Source organism: Rhinolophus hipposideros (assembly GCF_964194185.1).
Source record: "Rhinolophus hipposideros genome assembly, chromosome: 9".
Classification (NCBI taxonomy): Eukaryota; Metazoa; Chordata; class Mammalia; order Chiroptera; family Rhinolophidae; genus Rhinolophus; species Rhinolophus hipposideros.
In genome coordinates this window covers 14,070,116-14,097,248 of record NC_138055.1, presented here as the reverse complement: position 1 = coordinate 14,097,248, position 27,133 = coordinate 14,070,116, and the positions used below count along the sequence as shown (strand labels likewise).

The window sequence follows — 27,133 nt, the reverse complement described above, 5'->3', positions numbered from 1 at the left end:
CTTTTGGATCCATGATCTGAAACTTGTTCTGTCTTTGCACAGTTTATCTGTAAACTTTTTGAAGTTCTTTCAGTAATATTGCTTCCTTGCCAGTTGCTTTCATTCTGACTTTATTAGTAATTTCCCATGAAGTGTGTGTGTTAGTGGAGGGGACTTTAATTCAGAAGATAGGTCTTTCCTTTTAGGGTTGAGACATTAGAGTGCTCTCGTTGTAAACTTCTGTGGCATCCAGGGTATTAAAATATGAACAAGGAGCTTGCTCATCTAGACAGTGAAATAAAAAATGACACCCTTTATTCAGGTAATGATGCTGGTAATTGTTCTTTCCCTTCCCTCTGTAGATTCTTCTCTCTTTTCTGACTCCTGGTGGAAACCGGCTTCGCAACCAGATCTGTGAGGTTCTGGACACAGAGCTCATTAGGCAGCAGGCCGAGCACAGTGCTGTGGACATTCAGGGCCTGGCCAGCTATGTCATCAGCACGATGGGAAAGCTGTGTGCGCCTGTGAGAGATGACGACATCCGAGAATTAAAGGCCACTGGCAACATCGTGGAGGTGCTGAGGTTAGTACTTTGGCTGCTGCCATTTTCTTAGAGTACCTTTGAGTTCACTTAGAAGGGAAGTGTGGAGATCAAGGAACACAACATAATCACAGTCTCTCAAAGGAATCCTTGGCCCTAGAAGAAAACCAAATAAGCAAGGATAAGTCAGTCACGTCCTGTGTACGTCGAGTTTTCAGATAGCCTGATATAACAGGGTTGTTTAGCTGGCATGTGCTGGGCACTGGGGATGCAGTGATGAAAACGACAGAGACAGTTCCTGACTTCAGGGAGTTTACAGTCTAATGGGGAGACAGACCTGAACAAGGAATTAGAATCGTGATAAGTGCTAGGGAAGGGGAAGTAGAAGGGATAAGTAGAGCCTCCAACATTGGGACCTAGTCAGGGATCTAGAAAGGTTTCTTGATTAGGGTAATGCTAGCTGCTATAACACATAGCCCAGAATTCTCAGTGATTTAAGAGTTTGTTTCTCATTGATGTCACAGTCCAAATCAGGGGTTCTTGGTCAGGCAGCTTTCCACATGTCATTCAGCGACTCAGGCTCCTTCTCTCCTTGGCTCCACCCTTGCCCAGGTCCTCAGGGTCCTTTAAATTCAGCTGGTGAATGGGAAGGAGATCACGGGGAAGGCACATCCAGTGATTAACCACTTTGGCCCAGACACATTCCACTGACTATGGCTAGCGAGTTCCATGGTCCCACCTAGATTGAAGGGGGCCTAGGAAATGTGGTTCCTGTCGGGAAATGCATTTCCCAGCCACAGATATGCACTGTGGAAGGGAGCCGGGACCTTTGGTGGTCAGCTAGCCATCTCTGCCATAGCCTCTTTGAGGAAACGAAGTGTACATTAAAATCATGAAACTCTGGTCTGGCTGTGCAGATAATAACGTCTTTGTGATCCCACAGGAAAGAGGAGTCTGCAACACTTTCTGCCATTGAGGAACTTTTCTTCTTTTTGTGTGTCAATACAGCCACATTGAGAATTAAGTTTTATGAAATAGTATTGGAAAGGTGGGGAAGGAAACTGCCTATAGTAGGTTACTTTATGACTTTGGGCACACTGATAACCTCTCTAAGTCACACTTTTCCCCATCTGTAAAATGGGCTTCATGTGTCCTTAGAGTTGTGCTCACCTCTGGCAGATTGCAATTCTTCAGTTGCAGAATCCTTGCTTCTTGTTGTCTTATTACCTGTTTGGGATGCCAATTTCTGTGGTGTTCATCTTGGTCATTTATTGAGCACCTACTGGGTGCCACTGTCCCCTACATTTTATATTCATTATCTCATTGACTCTTCACAACATCCCTCCAAGGTTTATCATGTCTTCTTCTTTCAGAGGGGAGGGAATTGAGGCTCAGAAAGATTGAGTAACTCGAGCTTGGCCACCAAGCTGGTCAGTTGCAAAGCTGCATTTGAGCACAGGGCTGCCCAACCCGAAAAGGAAGTACTTTCCCCGGTGCCTCATTACCCCATCCTTTCTTTTCTTTTTTCTTATTCCTTTAGGAATAGAAACCATATACACTATGTTCAGACTCCTTAAAATTTTACGGGCATTCAAATAAAAATTCCTTCTTGAATCTTTTTTGTTAAGAATCCTCGTTTATACTTCCTAGTATCTTTCTGTCAGCCCCGACTGGATGTAATGGCTCAGCTGGAGGTACTGTATTTGCTAAGGCAAATACTCCTGAGATCCGTAGAAGAATACATTTGGAAAGCATGTGTAATGCCCTCTGTGAAAAGTTTCCTTGCCAAGTGGTGATTGGAATTTAAAAGCATTTTGGGGATGTTTATTTTTTTTCCAGCCTAGTAAATTGGTAAAATTTAATGAATGTCAGCTTGATTTCTTAATCACCTCTTTATTTTAACTCTGAAATTTTTAGACAAATATTTCATGTCCTGGACCTCATGAAAATGGACATGGTCAATTTTACAATTAAGAGTCTTCGACCACACCTTCAACGCCAGTTGGTGGATTATGAGAGAACCAAGTTCCAGGAAATTTTAGAAGAAACTCCAAGTAAGTATAATCTATTGTATATTTATATTGAAATTGGGTGAAAATACGATAATTTTATTTTTGACATCTTTAGTGTCACTAAAGAATTTTGGCCTTTCTATTAAACATTTTTTAGCTTCTAAAATTGACATCACAAACTTACAGCTGTTTACTCTGCCCCGGGAACTGTGCTAAGCATTATTCATGTCTTCATGCATTAAAAACAATATTTATTGAGCACCTGCTGTGTCCCAGACACTGCTTACGTGCTGCGTGCTGTGGCTACTGCAGTCAGTGAACAAAACAGAATGAAGCTGTGACCCCGAAGGACCTGGCATTCTAGTAGACAAACCAACAAATAAACATATATTGTCAGCGGTGTTAAGTGCTATGAAGGAAAATAGGATAAAGGGACAGACAGTAATGGGCAGGAGTGAGCGTGGGGAGTGTTTTTTATATGAGGTGGACTGGGAAGTCCTCTCCAAGAAGTGACATTCGAGCGGAATTTGCAAAGGACTGAGGAAGGGGCATGTGAAGATGTGAGAGAAGAAGATTCCAGCCGGAATTAGCTGTAAATACAAAGACCCTGAAGCAGACACGTGTTGTGAAGTTGGGGAAACACAAGGCAGACAGTGTGGCTGGAGTGGAGTAGGCAGGGAGCAAGCGGTTGGAGATGAAGCTGAGAGGTAGACAGCGGATACGGTACAGGGCCTTGTTAGGAAAGGAGATGAATTCAGATTTCATTCCAAGTGTGATGGGAAGTTATTGGAGAGTTTTGAGCAGGGGAGAAACATCTGATACTCATTTTTAAAGAATACTCTGGCTCTTGGGTAGAGAATAGAGTGTCTGGAGCAAAGAGGGAAGCAGGGGTACCAGGTAGGTGGTACTGCAGTTGCTCGGGCAAGAACGGATGGTGGCTTGATCAGGTGGTAGTGGTGGACGTAGAAGAAGGGGTCATGTTCTGGGTGTGTTTTGAAAGTAGAGTAACAAGATTTTCTGAGAGTTGGATGAGGGGAAATAGAGAGGAGTTGAGAATGACTTTAAGAGTTTTGCCTGAGCAACTGAGTGAATAGTGATGCCTGTTAGTGAGATGGGGGAGATGAGAGGAAGGAAGGTTGGGAGATGGTATGGAATCAAGTTCAGTTTTAGATGTATGAACCCTGAGATCTTGTTTGACATCAACATGGAAGTGTTGGGTAGGCCTTTAGATATGAGAGACTAGAGTAGTGGACAAGGGGATATACATTTGGGAATCATCAGTCTCTTTATGGTAGATAAAGCCGCAGAACTGGATAGTAGCTAACATGCATAAAATGCTTATAAGACTGTAAGTGCTTTACCCTTATAACAACTTTAGAAAATTACTCCCCATTTTACAGATAAGGAAACTGAGGCATAGAAAGGTTAAATCATTTGCCTCCATAATGCAACTTGTAAGTTATAGAGCTGGGACTCACCCAAGCAGTCTGGCTCCGTGGCCCATGCTCTTATCCACAGTGTTACCCAGGCAGTGAATATAGACACTAAAGGGGCCGGACCTGAGACTCCAGAGCATCTGGAGCTTGAGAAGAGGAGAAGGATCCAGCAATGGAGTATCCAGGGAGGTAAAGAAAGCCAGGAGAGAGCAGTGTCCTGTAAGACATGTGAAGGAAGTGTTCGGAAGAGGAAGACATTATCAGCTGTAACAAGTTCTGTTAAGTGGTCAGGAAAGATGAAGGCCACGGCTGGATCCCCGGATATGACTGCGTGAGGATCCTCAGTAACCTTGATGGGAGTGTGAAAGCCAAATGGGTGGGCGTCAAGACAGAGTGGGAGTGGGGGAAGTACTGCCTCATTGAATTACTCAGTGTGGTGTTTTAACGTGGTGTTTTATAACAAAAGAGAAGCCTGCTAGCTACATTTTATTTAAGCACTTATTAAGTGCCAAGTTCTTCCTACGTGCCAAACACTAAATTTATTAGCCCATTCAAGCATCACAGTAGCCCTGTGAGGCTGGTCCTGTTATCATCCCCTGTTTACAGATGAAGAAATCGAGGTTAAGGTGCTTATCCTAGGTGACTGCTGGTGAGTGGTAAAGCCTGGATGACCCAGCTGTGTCTCTGCCCCCAAAGCATGTGCATTCAACCACTGTGCTCCACTGCCTCTCTTCTAACAAGATACTGACTGTCTTTAGGGGATTGGCAGCGGGAGCCCTGGCATCGGGTGGCATGTGAGACTAGATGACTTCTCAGGATCCTTCTACAACAAAAAGGCTATGATTTCAGGGCTATATTGTTTTAGTTCCAAAGGGAGGGAGGGATTAAGAGGAGTAGAACCTGAATCTGGACTTTGTTCTTAGCATTTTCCTGAGACTTAGTGGTTGGTTTCATTTGTGTGCCTGTATATGTGTGTATATACACACATGTACAAATGTCTCCATGTTTTGAATCAAGAAAGCTTGGAATCTTGAGCGAATTCCTTACTACAGGGTTGAATTACAGTTTTATTTATCTTGAATGATTTGTTTCTTTCCTTAAAACCCAGGCTTGGTGGCATGTGATTCATTTACACCTTTCACATTGACTTGGATATTTCCAGAGATTTAAGAATAGAATAAATCCAGCTGTTATATAGAGGTCATTACTGCCCAGCTCTAAATATGTTCCCAGAGAAATCAAGAAAGGAGAGTGTATGTCAGTTGTTAATTATATCCTAAGTCACTTTGCCAAAAGTCGGCCACTGTGTCCTACTATCAAAATAAGAGCCTCATGGCGTTGCACAGAAAGACAAAAGTGTTGCAGTTTTGTGTGTACATGAGTTTTATAAAATAATTATTGGAAAATTAATACAGAGAAGTACTGTGGATTTCTGAATTGACTCCAAAAAATATTTTACTTTGCCGACAGAGATTTTATATACACAATTGCCTATTTAAAATATACCCAAGAAAGCCTTAGGCAATGATTGGGTGTATGTAATAAACATCAAAAAGGTAACCACATTAGATCCAACAACTAAATTACTTGTGGAAAGAGACAGAGTACCCCGGGAGGTCATACCACAAGTAATTTTTAAGATACTCAGCAAGAAAAAGGTTTTATTTACTTACATATCTTACAGCTGATAAAATGTTCTCATGAACTTCATTTCATGTGATTCTTTCAAAAATCCCGTGGGACATACACGTTTCAGAAATATATCACATGGTCTCATGATTGTCTTTGCTTGGCCTATAAGGCATTCAGGATGTATTTACAGAACATTTTAAAGATGAACAAACTGATACTCAGCCGTGACCCACCCAAGGACAGTGTCACACAGTGAATAATAAGTAGTGGAGCTCGGACTAGAAGCCAGGCCTTCCACAGCTGAGCCAAGATGAAACCAAGCTGCTGCTTTGGCGACTTTCTTTGGATTTTTCAGTTTTGTGTTATATCAGCTAGGTTGTATTACAATAAACAGAAACCAACTCTGGCCAATTTAGCAAAAAAGGAAGTGAATGGAAGGATAAGGCAATTCACAGAAAAGCTAAAATACCTACCCCGAGCAAGGCCAGAAACCAGGAGAATATCAGGACTCTAGGTAGGAAAAACCGAGGAATAGCTCCTGGGCTCCATAGTCAGGATGGTGTATGTATACTTCAAAACGGGCCATCCAGAGATGGTGAATTAAATTGGAAACCTACCAGGTCTCTCCTGCCACATATAGAGAGCAGAGGCTTTTTGAGCACCTACTATGTGACAAATAGCACCGGAGAAATATCTGATTAGTTTCCAAAGCAAATGGGTCGAAGCCAAGACGAAGCCAAACATTTCACACACCTATCAAGTTGTGCTATGAGCTAAGTCAAAGGAAAGAGAAATTAAAAATCAAAGTCATAGATTAGGCTCACAGTGATCTTTCTAGTGAGATGAAAATGAAATGAAGGCACATGAAATGTTTAATGATAATTTTTAAAAAATAGAGAAGCTGGATCATTTCCAGCGGCATGGAACAGAGTGGCCAACGGCCTGCGCAGCAACATGCCCAAGTTTTAATTGCTCAGACCTGCCATACATACCTCACCATGACTCTCCATCTGTCAGAAAGACATACTGCAGTGGTAGGAAACCCAAAGAGAATGTGAAAGACTATGATCAGAAACGGATGGAAGGACATGCTCAGAGTCTGACTGACAAAACAACCACAGCATTTCAACAAGGAAAGACGTCCTACTCCATCCTCTGCTCCTCCTCCTGCAGGGGCAGGGATCCCACCTTCCCCAAGTCTCCCAGGTCCTCCTCGCCCTGGTCTGATGCCAGCACCCCTTATGGGTCCCATCATGCTAATGACAGACCCTCTCTTCCTATGGGACCTGCTCCAGGAATGAGGCCGCCTGTGGGAGGCCATATGCCAATGATGCTGGGGCCACCATTGATGAGACCTCCTGCCTTCCCATGATGGTACTCACTCAGCCAGGAGTGACTCGACCAGACAGATAAGGAAAGAGGGGAGCCTCTTTCTATCAGTTTTATGTAACTTGTTCCATTTCACCAGAAGATCATGGTCCTGTGACTCGATGTCTTCTAACAGCATGACAAGGAAGACTTGCTCCTCCTTCCTATCAAAGAGAATAGTTTTGGAAGGGAGTCATGGGACAAAATAAAGCAATTTTCATTTGTATTGTGAAATGTGAAAATAAAATTGTCAATTCTTTAAGTTGGAAAAAAAAAAGAGAAGCTGTTTTTCAGCTCCGCTGTTTAAGAGAAATGATAGCCAGATGAAAAATTCGAAGGTGGGTGCTCTAAGAAGGGAGAGTTAAGGATAGATCCATACAATCAAGAAAAGCTTCCCACAGGAAGGGGGATTTGGGCTGGGTCACTTACAGCTGGCAGGATTTGGATTTAGAGAACCAAAGATAATTTCAGAGGGGTCAGCCAACCCTCCTTGGCAGGAAATCAGGGGCATGTATTGGTGGGGAGTAAAGTCTGGTGCAGCGCTCTTGGGCCCTCCACCGCTCTGGGAAATTCCTAGGTGAACCCACCTATAAAGCCATTGCCTCTTCTTGTGTTTCTTTCCTGGTTGACTAGGAGCTTCTGGAGTGCAGGGACTGTATTCACTCATCTGTGATTCCCCAGCATTTGGTGCAGTGCCTGGTATACAGTAGGTACTCAGTTACCACTGAATAAATGAGGGAATAGAAAGGCTCTTAACTGTCCACGTGAAGAACTGAGGGTACAAGTGCCTCGTGGGCTTGACCTTGCTTTTGGAGTCATATAGAACAGTTAATTACTAGCTTGTGGAAATGAAGTCTCGGCAGATCCATTAGAGAAAACGATGTTTCACTCTAAACTCGTGCTCATTCTGCTTTACCAGTCGTACTCAATCCTGGTGACATACTAGGATCACCTGGGGTGTTTGAACACAGATGCCTGAGCCCTGTCCCAGACTGATTAAATCAGAAACTGCAGGAGCTGTGCCCAAGATCGTTTTTTTCTTTTTAAAGCTCCCCAGGTGATTCTAAAATCAGCCAGGATTGAGAACCACTATGCTACACTGTCGCTTTTGTTTGAGATAACTAAATGGGCTTTTAAATGTGTCAGCTGTAAATGATTAAGCTTGCAGTATAAATGCTTATTACTGCCACATTATAATTATATCCATGGTGATTTCCACTCTCTCCCTCTCTGTTGGATATCTTTCAAATAAAAGACTGCAAGTCTTTTACATCTTTAGAAACAGAACTAGAAAAACCAAGAACAACAGTTGCCAACTGAGGAGAAACAAAATTGTGAAATTCTGGGGGTTGGTGTTGCTTTAGTGTGGCAAACAGAGCTGCTTATAAATTACCACTGTTGATGTGCTGGGTACGAGGAAGAATTTCAGGGTGACTGTTCTTTATTTCGTCGTCTGGCTCTTTTTAAAAAATCTGCACCTGTGTTCAGTGTGTGTGTGTGTGTGTGTGTGTGTGTGTGTGTGTGTGTTGTGTGTTTTAGCAATTGCCACCTTATAAATTCTACCAAATAATAATTTTATAAGAAATGTGGTATAAAAAGCAATTTGTTTCTAATGGGAAACCTTAGTACTGGGTCTAAAGTAAAGTGTGCACACCAGCCTGCACGTGCATTTTGGGAAAGGCATAGCTTTAATCAACACTCTAAGGGGACCAGAACCCAAAATGTCTAATAATCAATGCCTTTATTCTAAATACCTTCCCTGCACAAAACTCAAGGTCGTGTGTGAGCTGGCCTGTCTACCATTTAGTGCCATCTGCTGCCATTCTCTCCCTGCTGGTGTTTATGAACCAGCAATACAGATTTGATTGTAGCATCCAGAATGTGCCATATTCTCTCATTTTTTCTGGTCTTTGTGTGGGCTATTTTCCTGGCCTGGGGCAACAGCCCTTTCTTTCGTTTCCCTTGTATCTTCAAGTGTCACTTATGGAGCTTTTTCTGTTACACTGTGCCCTGGACAACCTCTGCTCTCTCCATTCCCAACTATGCCTTCTGGTAGTCATTTATTCTGCTGTAATTGTTAGTTTATAGATCTGTCTCCCCATCTTGATGAGGGGTATGGCTGTCTTTTCATTCACGCCCAGCTCCTAACATAGTATCTGTCATGTAGCATGCACAAGTGAAAGGATCCATGAGCTGTAGGAAAAATGTGTGGCCTTCTCACTTGTAGGTGCTCTTGATCAAACTACGGAATGGATAAAAGAATCTGTAAATGAAGAATTACTTTCCCTTTCTGAGACTGCTTCAACTCCCGGGGCGGAACACAGCTCCAAGCCAAGCCTGAGGCCTACACTGGTGCTAAATAACAGTTATTTGAAACTGTTGCAGTGGGATTATCAGAAAAAAGAATTACCAGAGGTAAGTGATTTTTTTTTTCTTCTCTGAAGTTTACCAATATTTTAATTCTTAAGTTTCAGCTGTGAATCAGCTGGTCTGTGTTGCATGTGGTTTAATGACTTTCCTGAAATCAGATAAAAATGGGAGTTTGGATTATTTGCTTATTTTACATTTTCATGGTATTAAATTTCCCTTTCTATTTTTCCACTTCAAATAAATATGCTAGACCCTGATGACAGATGGAGCACGTCTTCAGGAACTGACAGAAAAGCTGAATCAATTGAAAGTCATTGCCTGCCTGTCCGTAATTACCAATAGCATCGTGGGTTCTGTCATAGAAGGCCTACCTGAGTTTGCAAGCAGGTTAAAAAGAATTTCAGCTGTTCTACTTGAAGGCATGAACAAAGAGTAAGTTCCAAGTGTTGTCACCTGCTCCGCCTTCTATTAAGGCCTGTATGTGTCTCCGAGCACGAGAATAACCTCGGACATCTGGACATGATATTCGGGACTGTGCTTTAAAGAAGCTTATCTTACACCTTCTTTTCTAGAATTTCTTTTAATATCTCTGAGGGCTGAGATGTCCTTTCATAGGAAGGGAGAGGTCTTTTCCATGACAAGTGCCAAGGTGAGTGTAGGATTTCCACTGAGGATGGTTATATGCAAAAGCTCTTCTTTGACAGCACTGTGGAAAAAAACAATCAAAACCCAGAAATCCACCAAGCTCGGTGTTTAGAATGCCCTGTCAAAGAGGCTTTCCACATTAAGTTGTTCCGACACCATCGTTTTTGTATAATGAGGTGTTTACCAGCTTCACTGATCCAGCCTGCTCTCAAGTCTTTAGAAGTGGTGGCTTCTCTGTCCTTTAAGGATGTTACTTACACAAGGCCGGTGAAGGTGTTGTTTTTGTAAAATTCACCTCCCAGGATTATACCTTCGTTGTGTATTAGCATCCCATTGAGATTTTGCATTTCAATCATCTTGTTGGGAATCCTGTCCAAGTCAGATCCTAATCCTAGTCAGTGACCAGAGGTGTCCATGCGTCTCAAACGATCAGCGCCTCCTGCTGGTTGCCCTTTCAGGTGTTTGCAGGGACTTGTACTCTGTTCCTCTCCCTGAGGACTTGCACCTGTTCTCCCATATTCCCGCCCAGTACTCAGAGAGCACGTAAATCATCTGATGAAACCCTAGAATATTAAGAGCCAAAAGGAGCCCGAGCAGTTACAGAATCCAAAGTTCTTATTTGGAGCTGAAGCTCAGAGAGAGAATAAGATTTACCTTGGGCTGCACAGCAAGAAAAGGGCAAACCAAGGCGTGAGTCCTGGTCTGACTGTCTCAAGGCCCTGCCCTTTCTACTGATTCTGGTTCTAACCTGCCAGGCTCATTTCTTTCACGCTTGGGACCCGAAACCTGTAATGAAAAGAAATCTCTGGTTTTGCAATTGGTCTCACCCTAGCGTTTCCCCACACTGGGTAACCATTCATTTCCAGAAACTTTTTAAGCCTTTAGTGAGCCCCCAGTGCTGCTTTAGTATTAATATAAAGCATATAACAGTGTGCTTACTAAGAGGACAGGCTTTGGGGTCTAAATCCAAGTTCTAAATCCCAGCTCTGTTATTGACTTATCATGTATGTACCCTCGAACAAGTTCCTGAATCACTCTGGGTCTCACTTCCTCACATGCAAAAAGGGAATAATATTTATACTTATCTTGGAGTTACAAGAACTCAAAGTGATTCACGTAAAACACTTTGTACAGATGTGTGGCACATAGTAAGTGCTCAATACATGCTGCTTTTAGTAACTATTTAGTTGCTAAATCGTCCTCTTTATAGTTGTTCTGCCTATCCGGTTGTTTTATTGTTTTGTTTAATCCGCTTCTCCCCCCCCCCCCCGCCCCAGTCTGTGTTCAGAAATGATTATAATCAGTTCTCAATTATCCTAATTATGGATGGGGTAATAACATTGATAATAAAGAAAAGCAGATGATTCCAAATAGTCAGTAGACCCAGATGTCATTTATATTGGGCTTGATGATGCATTTTGAAAACTAGCAAGAATTTTGCCTTCTTATGAATAGCAAGTCATAGTTTATGCTGAAATTAATTTTTCCTGTAGCCTAAGAGCTCACTGATTAAAAGCAGGTGGAAGCTAGGAGGAAGTTGGGTAAAAGTTAGGAGGTAAAAGTTTTGCCTTAAAGAATCTAACTTTGGGTTGTAGAACCCCAAAGGCAGGTCCAGTGTGGATTTATAACAAATTCCAGTGAAGGCAGAATACCAAGGACTTATTTCTTATTGTTGTTAATGATGATAATGATAAAGTTTTTTATTTTTTATTGTTCTTCTCATTAAGCGTTTACTGTGTGCCTGACAATCTGCCAAGAGCTAATCTAATCACATAGCAAGTTCACTGGTAGAGTCGGGATTTGAACTCAGGTCTGTGTGACACTACAGCTTATGCTGTAAGCACTACTTTATACTGCCGACCCTCATTGGGCCTTTCATTCCCATTTTGAACAGAGTTATCTTAAAGACCCTTTCCGGATAGTGAGATGCAATTTTCAGTCTTTATTCCCCAGTAGTGTGGACCCAACAAACATACTTTCTAATTACTTCTTTTTCCTTACCTATTAATAACCCATTGCTAATTACTTTTCATAATTTGTCTGTGCTCTATATATTTGCGCTATTGATCAGTCACTTGAAAGTAGCAATGAGGAGTTTAACTTTGGTTATGACAGATCAAGAGTTTTAGATAATTTACCTTTATGGTATTGACCTCTGGATATCTTCATTTCTTGTTTTTGATTGGTGTTATAGATTTACTGCTCAGGCATAAATAAAGGAATTGATTCTACCTCATTTTCAAAGCTAAAAAAAAAAATTCTATTAATAAATCCACTCAGGACAAAGCGTTTATTTTAAGAAATAGGTCTTTTCTTTCTTTTCTGATAGTCCTACATGAAAATGGGATTGCAGACTTATTTTCAGGGACCACGTTTTTCTATCTCTGCTTTCCTGTATTAACACTACATACAGATTAGTGGTTTTAAGCGTGTAAAAATATGCTATAAATAAGGGTTAGTGGTTGGGAGGAGTTAGTGTTTTCTAAGTTCGTCCTAATAGAGGTAATTGTTGTTTATATAAACAAAAAATGGTAGATATTTAAAACAAGTTGATATTAAACAACAGCAACAAAACTGAGTAAGAAAAACTTGCCCTGATCGGATTTTGTTTTGTGTTTTGTAGGACCTTTAACTTGAAGGAAGTCCTGAATTCTATTGGTGTTCAGACTTGTGCTGAGGTGAACAAGACCCTGATGGAGAGAGGCTTCCCCACTTTAAATGCTGACGTCCAAGCTAATCTCGTAGGTCAATTTTCAAGCATCGAAGAAAAGGACAATCCTATCCGGTCTTTGATTGGTGGGTCCTCATGTTTTTATTGGTCTCTGCTTCAAATCCAATTTGCTTTCACTTGCTGGTTATAACTAATGTTAAGTGTTAATCAAAATTTAGTCTTAAACAGGTTACCTGCTTCTTTTGGAGAATACATGTTGAAAATATGAAGAAAGTATTAATATTTTCAAAGGTTTGGGACTCAACTACTTCTGTGTGTATATACATAGTGGAGTGGGGGAATATTTCAGGGTCTTCTATCCTTCTATCCCGCTAATACATTTTTATGGAGAAAACAAAATGCTGCCAGTAATGTTAAAATCCTAGTAGATAAATACAACAGTCCAAACCAGCCAGTCGTATGTTCACAGAAAGCAGATATTGGTCCTGCTGTGAGCTAGCCTAAGCCAGCTGAGGACCCGTTCTTACTCAGGCTTCAAGAGACAGCGTGAAAAGGCTGTGGAATTGGGAAGCATAACGGGTGGGCTTTTTTTGGTACTTGCTGCTAAAAAGTGAATATCTGGGCGTCAAATTGTGTTGGTGAATGGGGAAAATGAACAAGAATGCTTTAGGACTTTTTCTGTTTCCTGTGCCAGAGAACCTACACTTCTACACTAGCTTAAGCAGAACGGGAATGTATTTTCTCATATAACTGAAAAGACCAGAGGTGCGGCTGGCTACAGATACTGTTTCCTATGAGCTCAGACTGTGTCCCTGGTACTAGTTCCTCTACCGCCAGCCCTCAGCACTGCCTTCCTTGGGACTGTCTGTCTCATACGTAGTCTCTGCCTATTCTAGGAAGACAGCTTCAGCGGAAAATACGTAAGTCAAGCTAGAAACAAGGAGTCGGCTTCCCTGTTAGCTCCAGTAATGACGCCAGAATTGAGTCTCATTGGCTCCTGTTGGCCTGACTGTTGGTCATGGTCCCATTCTCGAATCAGTCTTGGTGGCCAGAGGAGATGGAACTTAGGCCCGAGACATGTGTTCAGTTCCTGCTTTACTGTAAAACCTGGTCTGAGTGTAGGGGACAGATGGTTCCCCCCAGACAAGATCTGGGGCTGTGGCCAGCAGAAGGGGGAGAGGGCACAAAGCAGGAGTCTGCTACAGAGAGGGAGGGATAAAGACTAGGAGGAGGAAATGGCCGTCAATTTAGTACTTACGTGCTAACATTCTAGGACTAGTCTGCAAGGTTTTGAAGTACAACATTGACTTACTTCCCTGAGAATACAAACGCTTGTTATTTATTTGAGGCTCTCAAATAGTTTCTCTCATCCTTATCCCTGGGATACAGAATGCTGGAGATCTAGGTCACACAGGCCCCTTAAGAGCTCAGGGCGTCACCCCTCCCCAAGAAAAGAGCAGTCTGGTGTGCAGTGCTGCAGGCTGCTGAGGTGACAGGTGATAACACAGCCTAACCACAGCCGCCTGTGGCTGAACCCTTTCCTGCGTGACTTTCATTGCTCACATACCCCTGTCCTCAGCCCGTAGACTCCAGCTGATCAGCTAATGTCTGGAAGATGGCATTCTCGGAGGAAGAGGGGCAGACTGTGTGCAGTCTCTGCCACATAGCGCTAGCCCCCCACTGGTGTGCAGGCCTCATGAGAACGGGGTGCATGTTTGTTCACTGCTGTCTCCTTATATTACACTGGGCCAGTAGACGACATTGAATACATGTTTGTGCAAGGGGCGAACACCGTGGAGACTTAGAGTGATTAAGTGACTCTCGCCTGAGGTCACATAACTAGCCGGGTGCAGAGCAGGGATTCTTACTGAGCCTGACTCTGGAGCTCAGATTCTTAACTGCTCCGTTGGGCACTGCTGGAGCCCTGCTGCTTGGGCAGGCTGGGCAGGGTGGCCAGGGCACCCAGGCATCCTCCGTGCCCTTGCTTTGGATAAGGGAAGTACTTGCAAAGTCAGAGAGAGAGGGAGGCTGGGGGCCAGCGGATGCCCCGCCCCAAGGTGGCCGCTTACAATCCAGGAAAGCAACTTTTTTCGACCCCATTCTCCCCAGTCCAACTGTCCTGTTTTTTTACAAATTGAAAGCATTTTTAAACCTCAAAGTATTGTTGCTTAGCAACTTGAATGACTCACTTGAGCAGCTCTCCTTGGACTCTGGAAGCCAAGGACACGCCTTTGGCAGCGACTCAGCTTTGGCTGCTCCTAATTGGACAAATGCTTCTGTCATTTTAGTCTTGGCCTAAAAACTGACTCGTCCACAGAGGAGACAGAACGTCAGCATAATAACAGTTTTAAAAGAGTTTTATTCTCTAAACAATCTTGCGGGAAAGTCTTTGGACCATATTTGTGATGAAAATAGACCTGGGCTCTGGAGAGTCAGGCAACCAGTCTAACGGGAAATTTAGTACACAATTGATTCTTAATTTTTTGCCCATAAGAGAGTTAGAATAAATTAAGCACTTAGAGGACATAAAAAGGACTTGACCATCGTTAGCCATGGTTTTCCTCCCTGTTCACCGTCTCCATGGTCTGCCTTCTTTTGTGCTTAGCTGATGTACTATTTATTTACAGTGCAATTACAACTCCTGCCGTGGCTCTTAGCCTTTTAAGAAGATAATCAGAGAAGTTTCCTTCAAACCAATTTTTTTTCAAATGCGTATTAAAGCCAGGTAAAAATTATTTATAGACTACCGTGTAGATTATTTGCATTCTTATTGCCATCTCTGTTTTTAAAAAGTAATTTTCAGTTGTACAGGTGATGCATACATGAATCATTGCTTCTTGCTGACAAATTTACGGATGAGGCATACATTAAAACCTCTGACTGCCTTCTCCAGCACCCATTCCTCCCTGACTCCCATTGCTTTCAGTTTGACTGATCTTTACAGACCTTTTCCATTCCAGTCTCACTTTAATTCAGCCAGCACTTGTGACGTGCCTGCCACATGCCACACCAGGGCTATAAGGACAAAAAGGACACAGCCCTCACGCTCAGAGAGCTCACTAAGCAAGAGACACAGTCTCCACTTAACAATAATATGGTGTGATAGTGTAACAGACATGAGGGAGAGCCACAGCAGGAGGCCACTTTAGCCTTGGCATTGAAGGCTGCTTTTGACTTGGGGCAGACAATGAGGTGAGAAGGAAGAGAATTCTAGTAAGAGGAAACAATTCTAGCTGAGACGTGAACACGTTTCCCTCCATTGGGAAATGGAGTTCGATGTCAGATCTGGCTGGAACATGTGACTTTTGGGAGAAATGCTTGGAGATGAGTTTCATTAATGTCATAGTTGTCTGTATTTGATGGAGTTTGTTCTCCTTAGTAAACTTATTTGTGAGATTTGTGTTTCCAAGGCCAAAGAAGGTCCTTGGAACAGCATGGGCTGGAGCAAGTCTGGTTTGTCGGGTCGTATTTGCTCAGTACGTCTGCAGCCTCCTTCAGTCATGCATTTGCGTGTTTCTGTGAAGTACTCTCCAACGCAGACACACTGAAGCAAAGGGTAAAGCTGGCACGCGGGAGTGCCAGTAGGGGTGGCCTTTCCTTGGTGCCTCCAGATGGTTGGCCGTGTGTGCGGTGAATGTATCATGTATTGTCCAAACCAGGACATTTTTGACAGTGTTCTTTTTATGTATGCCAAGACCACAGGCATAAAGTTCAACTGTCCTGGGAAAGCCTGGATGTGTGGTCACCCTTGCCATGTGGTAACTGGGCCCCTCAAGTTTGCCTCTAGATTTTTAAAAAAGGAACCAGAAATTCGCATTTCTGTGTGAAATCCTCAAATTTTAAATGGTTTAAAAACAAAACACTGTGAGGGCCAAACTGGCAGTTCCAGTTTATAAACTCAGCTTTAGTGTACCTAACTAAAATTATGGGCATTAAGTATTGACGTTTTGTAAAAGATTCCCTGCCCTACCCGAAAAGTAGTCTACATTTTTTATCAGTTAGCTGTAACTGCAAAATAAGTCACCCTCAAACTCCATATCTTAAAAAAAACCAACAACAAACATTTGGTATTGCTCAGAAGTCTGTGGGGGCACCTGGTAATTCTTTTGGTCTTGCTGGCCTTACGCATGCATTTGTGGTCATCTGTGGCTTGGGCAGGTAGCCCTGCTGATCTTGCTGGGTTCTCTCAAGGGTTTGGGAGTTGGTTGGCTACAGATTGATCTCGAATGGCCTCAGAAGAGCAGGGCTTTCCTCGAGGTGGGCTTTCATCAAGTCCACATTGTTCACATAGTAGGTAGAGAGGGCAGGTGTGAACCATGGCTCTTAAGGCCTTGACGTGGAACTACAGACAGTCATTTGTGCTGCATTGTGTATTGGCCAAAGCAAGTCATAAGGGCAGCCCCAATACAAGACCTGGGCAAACAGACTCCAGCCTTTGATGGGAAGAGCTGCAAAGCTACCTTGTAAAGGGCATGGATATAGGGAGGGTAAAGAATTGGGAGTATTATTGCAATCCACCTACAGTAGCTACTGTTCTCATTTCTTTTTAATTATGTTTTAATAATGGGACGGATAAAGATATTTTACTTTCCCCCAGATAAACGAATCCAGCTATACTTGAAGAGCCTCCTTAGTCTTCCAAGCCCTCAAAAATGCATGCCTCCTGTACCCGGAGGCCTTGCTGTCATTCAACAGGAGCTGGAAGTGCTAGGCTGTCAATACGCAAACATTGTGAATTTCAACAAACAAGTGTATGGACCATTTTATGCAAATATACTTCGAAAGCTGCTCTTCGGTGAGGAAGGCCCGGGGAAGGCGGATGCCTCATCTCCTGCTAACTAAAGAGGAACTAAGAGGAACTGACTGACATTGGACGAGAGATTAGAAATCCAGCCCTTCGGTACCCAGTCTGCTTCCATCGATGGCATTACAGATGTGGCACATTCTCAGTCCTGTCCATGGTGCAGTGTTAGCCCGCGTCTGTGTAACCCAGTAATGGTAGCATTGCAGAAGACACGCTCATCACCTAGTCCCATTCATGCATCATTTTCAAGTTCAGAAGAGATGTTTTTCATGAACAGAAAGCAATTTGTAATCAATTATATTACCTATATAATACTTGTAAATGTTTTCTTAAAAGCATTTATATCTGGCTTATTCATTCAACCCTTAAGGAGTTGTATTTCCTTACTTGTCACTATCAAATCGAATGGTTTTTAACTTTGGTACAACTTAAAAGGGTTGAAAGTTGTGAGAATAACGAAGGGGATTGGTATTCTGAATACATGATGTGAAGGAAGCATAATTGTATTTGAAATGTACAATGAAATTTTATTGTGTAACAAAAACTTACATAGTAAGTCCTAAAATTCCACAGATGTAGCTATTCACATTTTATAATACCAATTGTCAGTATTTGTGTAGAATTTAAATTTATTACATCTTTTAAAGCTATATGCAAATTTTAGATAAAACCTCCCTTGTTCATTTAGTGAAAATAGAAACAAATGCCTTCTAAAATTTTATTCTGGAGGTTGATTTATTCTTACAATCCTGCTCTCTGAGAGAAATAATTTTTGCACAAATCTCTTAGTGAATGTCTTTGCATTTCTCAGGCCATTGGTAAGGACTATATAAGATTTTAATATTTTTACATAAGGCAGATGGTTTGAATTGGTTTACTTATAAGAAGGGAAGTTAACAAAACAAGATGCCCAGGAGATCCCCATTCTCAGTGACGTTCACAAAAAAAGAAATAGTTAAACTTTGGATTTTTTAACCATATAAATCGCTAGCAAATGCCTGCTGTGCTGATTAAACTGTGTGACCCTGCTGTGACCAAGATGCTCTTCTAAGTAGCGTTACCATTTGACATTCGTGAGCATTAAATCAAACCTTGCCAAGCTGGCACTGCTTGTCATTGGATATTAGGAAATTCTGCCTGTCCTGGAATTAAATGCTTCATTTGAAGTGTTAAGAGGAAGCATTACAGTTTGGGTGGACTCAGTCCAGAAAGTGCTTTATTTACATAAAACACATTTTTGATTGTTTCGTTTTATAAGGACTCGTTGAACCTTACTAGGATGGTGGGGAAGAGTGGTAAGAGGTCAATAGGAGTTCTCTCCTCTCTTCCTCGCCCCCTTTTCCTCCCCACCACCTCCACCATTATGGTGCTACTCCTTTATTTGACAAAGTTCTAGGAAAGGAGTATGTGAATAGATTATCTCCAATCTTCACATTTTGGAGGGATCTGCCAAAATTTGAGGAAATTTTGAAAGTCAATTTTTTTTCTCACAATGACCAATACATATAAATCAGCCATTCTGTCCATTTAAGCAGCTGTACATAAGTTGAAATTTACTGAAGAGCACGTTATTAGCCTTACCCATTTCTTCCCTCTTTCTGTTTGCACGCTGCCCATGCTTAGAAACCATAAGGTGCTGAAGATTTGTGTTCATTTTCTTATGAAGTAGTTTTCAACTTTGGGGCATGGGTGGCAGGGAGGGTATGACATAGAAAAGTAGTGTGATTTTTTTCTTTTTTTTTTTTTGTCGCTTTCTGGGGTGAACTGTATACTGAACAGGAAGACCAGGTGCGTTTTTCAATTATCAGATTGGAATCCAGCTGGTATTCTTATATACTTGATTATACTGCAGTTGCCAGCAGGAAAACAATGTACAAACTTTTCTTTTTTAATGCATTTAAAATGAAGGGCATTCTGCTTTTTTTCTTTTTCTAAGTGGCAAAGTAAATCTCAGTGTCTCAAGTCTGGATTTAGGCAACTGCATTTATTAGGATTTTTAAATCATATCCCTTAGCATGTTATTTGGTTTTTATCTAAATGTTTACTTCTACTTTTAGGGTTTTCTTAACATGGTCTTGTTTTGTAATGTCAGTTTTATTAAACACCATACACACATTTTCATTCATCTACTGCTAAAACATGTATTGTGTGCACTGTTTAATTTTAAACATTAAACATTGTTTCAACACAGCGAGTGTCTGTCTTCTAAACCACTTTTGGGTTGCTCAGGGCTGGAATATAGCAGTCTTTATTGTGGTTGTTCTAGAATGATTCAATGCTGATCGTCAGTCTTACAGACATGGGGTCATGTCTATTCAGTCAGTCAGTCAGCAAACACCTACTGACCATCTATTATGCGCTAAGAAGTATCTTAGGTGGTCTGATAGGTAACTAGACAGACACTGCCCCCAAGAAGTTTATTACCTAGTGAGAAGAACAGACTTGTGAACAATTACAGTCAAGTGTAGTGAGGGCTATAAAACATAGTGCTAGAGGAAAAATCATCACACTATTTCGTGGGCATCCTTCTTGAGCTAGAACATGAGGATAGGCAGGAACTTGCCAACAGGCCAAGAAAGGGAAAGGAACGACAGGCCAAGTGCCCGGTGAACACAATTGTGTAGAGAAACGGTGAGCCCAGGGACCAGCATATGGTAGAAGAGTAAAAGTGATGAGAGGAGAAATAAATGTAAAAAGGTTCTGGGGTTGTCATGCTGAAATGTATGGTTTCTGTCCTGAAAGATAAAAAAATCATTGAATCTTTTGAAAGAAAAACGTTATGAACAAATTATTGTCTTGGAAATACTGCCCTGGCAAAGAACACGTGCTGTTGGTGCTGGAATATGCCTGTGTTGTGTGCATATAAGCACTTACATGCGCACGTGTGGTACAAGCAGTAGAAACAGACTCTGGCTAACTGAAGCAGGAAGGGAGTTTACTGGATAGGTATTAAGTCCTTCACAGAATCTATTTAATCTGGGGAATCAGGCTGGAAAAGTGGGTAGGAACCAAGGCAATGCCACGCTGCAGGACTCCAGCCAAGGTGGATTCAGTGTGTGCCTTCAGAGATTGATTTCACAACTGTCCTTGCTTCTTTGCCTCATTCGCTCAAGACTCAGTCCTGGATATCGACATTCAGTTGGAAAAATCTAGGTCAAGTGCCCAGGCTCTAACTTGCAAGGGATGGGATGAGGGAATAGCTGACCCTTGGACTCCTGTGGTCCCACCAATGTCACCCAACTAAGGCTTTCTCCCAAATGGGACGGGAATGCTGAGGACCAGAAAGAGAAACACAAGTCCACATTCATGAGGTCTTTACATTTTGATTGTAGGAAATGTATGAGAAGACCACCCATTGCAATCACCGAAAGATGATTCAAGGAAGGGCAGAGTCACATGAAGTCAACCTTTATTAGTGTGTGTAGATGAACTGCTGACCGTATAGCTCCCAAGTCACGGTGGCCTCAGTAGAGCCTTATTTCTCAAATTATAGTTCAAAGCAGGGGGTAGGTTAGTATGGTGGCGGCAGGGTGGCTACTCCATTCAGCCATTCAGGGAACCAACTTCCGTCCATTTTGTCACTCAGCTGTGCCCTACATCTTTAGAGTCTTCTCCATTCCCTCAGTAGAAACGGAAAGAATAGGACTGTCCACATCCACCCATGGTCTGTTCTAGAACCTAATCCTGTGGCCTCATGTAATTGCAAGGAAGGCAGGAAAATGTGCCCAGGAGAAAGAGGCTGACATGAATATTGGGAAGCATTCAGCTTCCTTGAACACAAAACCTTCTTTTCATAAAAATAAGTTTAAAATCATGTGTCTACTCTTTTTAGTAGTATCTCCCCAGAACACTGTGTTCAGAGGATTCTGAAGCTAGATCCAAGATAAGCAGCAGAGAATTCTGTGTCTGACTGGCAAAGTATGCCATGGGCCTGGGGAATGAAGTGGCACCTTTTGTGCAACATTATTTTTACTTCTGACTAGACCCTTTCTTAAAAATAAAGTTCAGCTTGTGCTCCTTCTGATAGTAAGTTGCAAAATTTTCCATTCCTTTGGTAAAAGTACCAGACTGAGAGTCACAAGACTTGAGTTGGAATTCACTTCTACTACTTAATAGCTATCTAAACTAAAGCCAGTGTTTTAATCTCCCTGAACCCTCTAAATGGACGTTTCCTCCCCTATCTGCTTATTCTATTCCCTGCTTACCTGGCTGATACGGTGAGAATCGAATGAGATAATGTACTTGAAATTGTCTGCAAATTCTAAAGCATAGTGTAGCCAGAACACATGATAATAACTGTTAATTAGTCCTAAATCTCTTTCAAGCTTCAAGAGATTTTAGTATTGTGAGACGTGATGATTAAATACTGAAGTGCAAAAGAACAAAAACTGTCGTTATCAGAAGCATGGTTCATTAAGCCCAATATTGTCACTGACAGAGAAACTCAAGGGTATGTGGAAAGCTGCAGTTACTGTCCTGGATGTCATCTTCAAAGGACAGTGACAAAACACGTTCTGATTTCCTTTAGTAATCAACTGTGACTTTATTCTCCATGATTTAATCTGATCTTTTAGAGACTGTTTGTATAATCAACTTGTGTCCTCTTGTTCTCTATTTTTGAAGTGAAGTATTATCTATTCATTTCTAAGCTTACTACTACGTTAGCCTCTTTCAGGTTTCAGAGAAAAGGGATCTAGGGATTTAGTATAAGGCTTTATGGGGGGGAAAAAAGAAACCCAGGAATGTATCCCAGCAGCTGCACTTAGAGTCGGTCAAGAACTTGAGTGTAATTTTTTTTTCCAGAATATAATCATAGTAGCCACCAAGCACTTACCATATGGCAAGCACTATGGTTAAACATCTAATATATATGATCCCACCTAACTGCGAGATATGCTGTGAGGAAGGCTCTATCATTTTTACCACATGTGCAAAATGAGACCCGGAGAGGCTAAGGAAGTCAGTCATTCAAGGTCACAGAGCTGGTGAATGTATTTGAACCCAAGGAGTCAAACCCTGAAATGTGTGCTCTTAACCACTTGCTACATTGGTTCCTTAGGTCATCCAATGAAAAGTATTTCTCATGGACATGTTGCTACCAAATGCTGACTTGGTGTTTACTTCTCTGCTTCTGTTTCCTGTTGCTGCCCTCCCTTCTGGTTCATCTTAATTAAAAACGTGGCAGGAGAGACAATACAATTGGGTGTATTTGCCACTCCTTAGTACGCATTCCTCCTCTCCCACTGTCCCTTTATTGTGTAGGGGTCTCATGACAAGCCACCTTGGTTTCCTTATATGGCTGTCTTTGGCAGGTTCCTAGCCCTATTGCTTTTGGCAGGATGATGATGTCACATGACACAAAGTAAGGCTTTCAGGAAAAAGCCTGTGGGCACGGCAGTTGCTAGAGGTTTTTGGACCACCCAATCTTACTCAAAATGCAGAATGTTCTCTGACTACAGTGGACACTTCTGTTTATGTCCCTCCTCACCTTCCTCTGTGTGAAATAACAGACTTCAAGGATTCCCCCTCTGCCCTTGCCTTTTCAGACTGAAGAGCCCTTATTCTTTCTCCAACATTGTTCTGGTCTTCCCTAGTTCTATTATCAAAGGATTCAGGTATAGAAATCAGGACCATACATATTTTTTCCCAGCCTGAATGCATGAAGGTTTTGAAGAGAGGATAATCTTTTTCTTTTGTTTCTAGTATCTTCATGTTGAGCCTCTCATAATAAGGTCTAACTGTAACATGGCATAAAGGCCAATGATGATCAGCCCCAATGGATTTTTATAGTGTCATCTACAGACACTTCCCTTGATAACCCGACGAAAGAACCACACTCAATTGACAGAATGTGATACTGTGTTATCTACAACCCTCATGTCATTGCTCAGGCATTTTTCTCTGCTTGAAATGCCTTCCATCACTTTCCTTTCAGTGTGGCATTATAATAGAGTGGGTAAAAGCATGGGCTCTGGCATCAGATAATTATGAATTTAAATTCCAACTCTGCTTGGCAAATTTCTTAACTCCTACTATGAGCCTTAGTCTCCTCATCCGTCAAATGGGAATAATCATACTTATCCATCATACTTATCCCCCTGGGGTTCATTATTAAATCAGAGAATACACATAAAGTGTGATTCTAATGTCTGGCAAAGAGTACACTCAAGAAACTGATGTTCTAATGTTTCAGGGGCCAGCTTGGACACCTCTGCTTTTTCTTTCTCTTTATACTCCTTTAACCAATGCTCCCTGTTCTCCTCCCCAACCCCAGTGGCATTGATGACTTTCTCATCTGGCTACCAAAACACTTTATATGTAAGTGATGGGATAGTAGTCCAAGATATCAACCATTTTTCCCTCTGCAATTTCCTTTCCCTATTCAAACCACCAGTCTCTTTGCACCCATAGTTCTGGAAAAAGACGTGACAGCAGAAGACAGAGAAATCAAGAGACTATTCCTGGCTTTTTGGTTTTAAAAATCTAGCCCCTAAGGAGATCAGAAAGAATTCACTGATTTGACTTGGGGTTGCCAATGCCATACCTCGGGGGCCAGGCAGGTGTAAGGAAGGTAGGATGGTGGCAGTTGTGATCTGAGCCAACACCACTCAGCATCAGCCAACCATTGCCATGCAGGAACCTGGGACCACGGCTACCAACATCCTCCTCTTTCCGAGAGAAACTAAAACAAAATTTAAAAATTAGGATTAAAACTGAAATACTCAGTTTAGTATCACTCATTGTATGCTTTTCTTTCAAATTATTTTTTCAACACAAGTTTATTCAGGAACAAACAGTGGGTTAGAACCTGGGTCTACGAAGACCGACAAAACAGTCCCTGTTCCAGAAGCTCCCGGAAGCCAACCTTGAGATGTCTCCTATCAAAAAACTACTTCATGGCTCCTTCCAGGCTAGGTTCCGAATAGGTTGCTCTCTGGTAATTCACAAGCGTGATACAAAAGTGTACCTGTCTCTGTAAGTAAACTGGAAGATCTTAAAGAGCCGGAGTTGATTCTTCTCATTTCTCTTTCCTTTCTCCTCCTACTTTCAGACATCAGCGCAACAGCGCAATATTTAGAAGACACAGGCAACTGAAGTTTACTTGCAGCAGCTAATTCAGAAATTAGACTAACCTGGTGCAAGGTCTGTACATTCATGATGAGAAAATGACAAATGTGTATTTAACAAATTCCCATGATTTACTGCAGTAAAATATACACAAAATTTACCGTATTAACTACTTTCAAGTGTACCATTCAGTGGCCTTAAGTACATTCACACTGTCGTGTTATCATCACCACCGTCCACCTCCAGAACTTGCGTATAGCCCCACACTGAAGCTCGTGCCCATTCAACAACTGTTGCTGTCTTTTGCCTTGTGTTTCCCAATGGGATTTTCCGATTGATTGGTATGAGTTCATTTTAAATTAGGGATCCCAAGCTTTTGTCTTTTGCAATCTGTGTTTTTAAACAACTCTCTTCGTGGTGATTTAAAAAAAAAAAAAAAGTAATTTTCATGGAATCCAAGTACAGGGAGAATTATATTATGAAATCTATGAATGCTTTACAATGTCGGTGTTGCCATCCTCGGAAGCCGTCATCTCCACAATGTTATGAATATATATTCACTGACATTTTCTTCTCAAGTTGTCTTCACATTGAAGTATGTCATCCATACAGGATTCAATTAAATGTGTGTTTTTTTCCTAAATGGCTAATCAGCTGTTGCGACATCATTTATTGGATAATTCATCTTTCTTCTACTGACTTAAAATGTCACCTTTTCATACTACATTTCTCCACGTGCTGATATTTATTCCTGGATCTTACTCTACGCCTTTCAGAATACAACACTGTCTAATTATTGTCCTGTTATGCTCTACTCTCTAGTGAGTTAATAGCCCCTCACTTTATGGTTATTTTAATCTTTGAATAATGCAGGCACCGTATCACATGCAGGCACCATAGGTTTTTTAACCAAATCTACTACTAGACGTTTGGTAAGTTTCCTATTTCTCCATACTACACAACGTGTAGTTTTGGGCTGAATTACCTGACTTCTCTGCCTCAGTGGCTCGAGTCGCGCAAGTTATCCATTTACCCTTTTCTTTGATTTATTTTAAAAATGACAACCAATATGCTCTATCGGTCTCAATTACCGGATAATCGGAAACCTGTCGGCCGGGGTGTAGGATTACCTGCGCGAGACCTCCGTGCGACACCAGGGGGCGCAATTTCCCAGTTTCGCCTCAGCTACATCCGGGTTCCACCACAGGTTCGGGTCGGAAGCAGGCGGAACCTTTCTGTCGCGCGTTCAATTAACCTGCGCGGCGGGGACCGCTTAGGCCTCCGCGCACCGCTCTCCTCGAGTGCTGCGTTTCGCTTGAGGCTGCGAAGGCGGACGTGGGGGTTTTGTTTGCCTCTTCCTTCTTCGTGAGCAGCATGGACATGCTTGCGGAGGAGTTTGGGAACTTGACCCCGGAGCATTTGGCTGCGCCGATCCCGACCGTAGAGGTGAGGGCCGGGTACGCGGGGAGCGGAAGGGGCCGGGACGCGTGCCCTGGAGGCGGTGCCGCGAGAGCTTCGCCCAGGAGCGGGGCGGGCCGCGGCCTCTGCGCATGCTCAGGCCTCCGCCACGCGTCGCCTTTCTCTCTCTGGCCGCCGCGTGCACGTGAAAGGCCGGAGCTTTAAGGGTCTGTCGGCTGCCGTGCGGGCCGAGCAGCCCCGCGGACGGCTCTCGGGTTGGACCCTTTCCGGGGCTCATGTCTGTCAGGGGAGAATCGGCCCTCACTTCCACCTTGGGCGACATATTGCACCTTCGCGGGCCGATAGGGGGCACTGAGGCCGAGGCGTTGAGGCCGCTCTGATGAGGTCCCCACAGCTGGCTGTGGTGGTCAAACCTCATCCTCTCACTCCCCGGCTACTCCTCTGTCCTTGTAACCTGGGGTTCACGTTTGGACTGCATTGAGTGTTGTAAACGTCCGGAATATTTACTCAACAGTTTCCCTGGGTGTTGTCCGGGACGTCGCCCCGTCGCTTTCAACAGATTAGCAGCAGTTAGGGTTCACTGCCCTCCCGTGAGCTGCCTGAGGAAGTTCAGCGATTGATACACTTTTATTTTCTAGAAAGGCACGTGTTGTAACCTCTCTGGGCCTCCGAGTCTTCAGTGGCGTGGAAGGGGGAACAAGAAATGAGGCTTGGAAAGAGCCGGGGGAGAGGTTTCAGGTGGAGGGAGCGGGACGCTCGACACGCGCTGGGCACGGCCGTCTGGTGTTGAGGAACTAAACTTAGGTGGGAGTAGCGTGAGGACGAGAGGTGAGGGCGGAGCGATGGGTGAGGGCCTGGTTAGGAAAGGTTTGGTTAGTCAGGCAACGCCGGATTTTAACTCTTGAAGAGTTGGGAGCCAGCCTTGACTGAGCACCTACCGTGTGCCAGGCTCTGGGTGAGCCTGACATGCATTGCATTACTTAATTCTCTGAAGTGACTATGATTTTCTCCACATTTTACCAATGAACGTTTTGGAGGCCCGGGGCGGTTAAGTCAGCCAGTGTCAGAACGCGGGGACGTGGCCGACCCCGGAGTTTTCATCCGCAGCTGCCGGCGGGACTGCTTCTCCAGCGCTGAAGGAAGAAGCCTAAAGGATTTCTGTTTCTTGCTTGACTTGGCACAGCCCTG

The 27,133-nt window shown here is 42.8% G+C and overlaps 2 protein-coding genes and 1 pseudogene across 4 annotated transcripts in view; all 3 read left to right on the top strand.

Moving 5' to 3' along the window:
- TCP11L2 (t-complex 11 like 2) overlaps window positions 1-20,224 on the top strand; it is a 35,668-nt gene extending 15,444 nt beyond the window's left edge. Inside the window, exons 5-10 of one of the 2 annotated variants that reach the window (XM_081060970.1) lie at window positions 342-562; window positions 2,438-2,574; window positions 9,196-9,383; window positions 9,589-9,770; window positions 12,607-12,779; window positions 17,252-20,224. In XM_081060970.1, the coding sequence (XP_080917096.1) occupies window positions 342-562; window positions 2,438-2,574; window positions 9,196-9,383; window positions 9,589-9,770; window positions 12,607-12,779; window positions 17,252-17,496 (1,146 nt within the window). In that variant the 3' untranslated portion in view covers window positions 17,497-20,224. The remainder of the gene's footprint in view (window positions 1-341; window positions 563-2,437; window positions 2,575-9,195; window positions 9,384-9,588; window positions 9,771-12,606; window positions 12,780-17,251) is intronic. The other variant, XM_081060969.1, reaches the window with a different exon arrangement.
- Window positions 6,679-7,013, top strand: LOC308502756 (U1 small nuclear ribonucleoprotein C-like; annotated as a pseudogene). The gene has a single exon. The product of its transcript is annotated as a U1 small nuclear ribonucleoprotein C-like (transcript).
- Window positions 20,225-23,163: 2,939 nt separating the features above from the next.
- POLR3B (RNA polymerase III subunit B) overlaps window positions 23,164-27,133 on the top strand; it is a 115,515-nt gene continuing 111,545 nt past the window's right edge. The window contains exon 1 of the mRNA XM_081060968.1: window positions 23,164-25,972. Coding sequence (XP_080917094.1) covers window positions 25,901-25,972 — 72 coding nt within the window. The 5' untranslated portion in view covers window positions 23,164-25,900. The remainder of the gene's footprint in view (window positions 25,973-27,133) is intronic.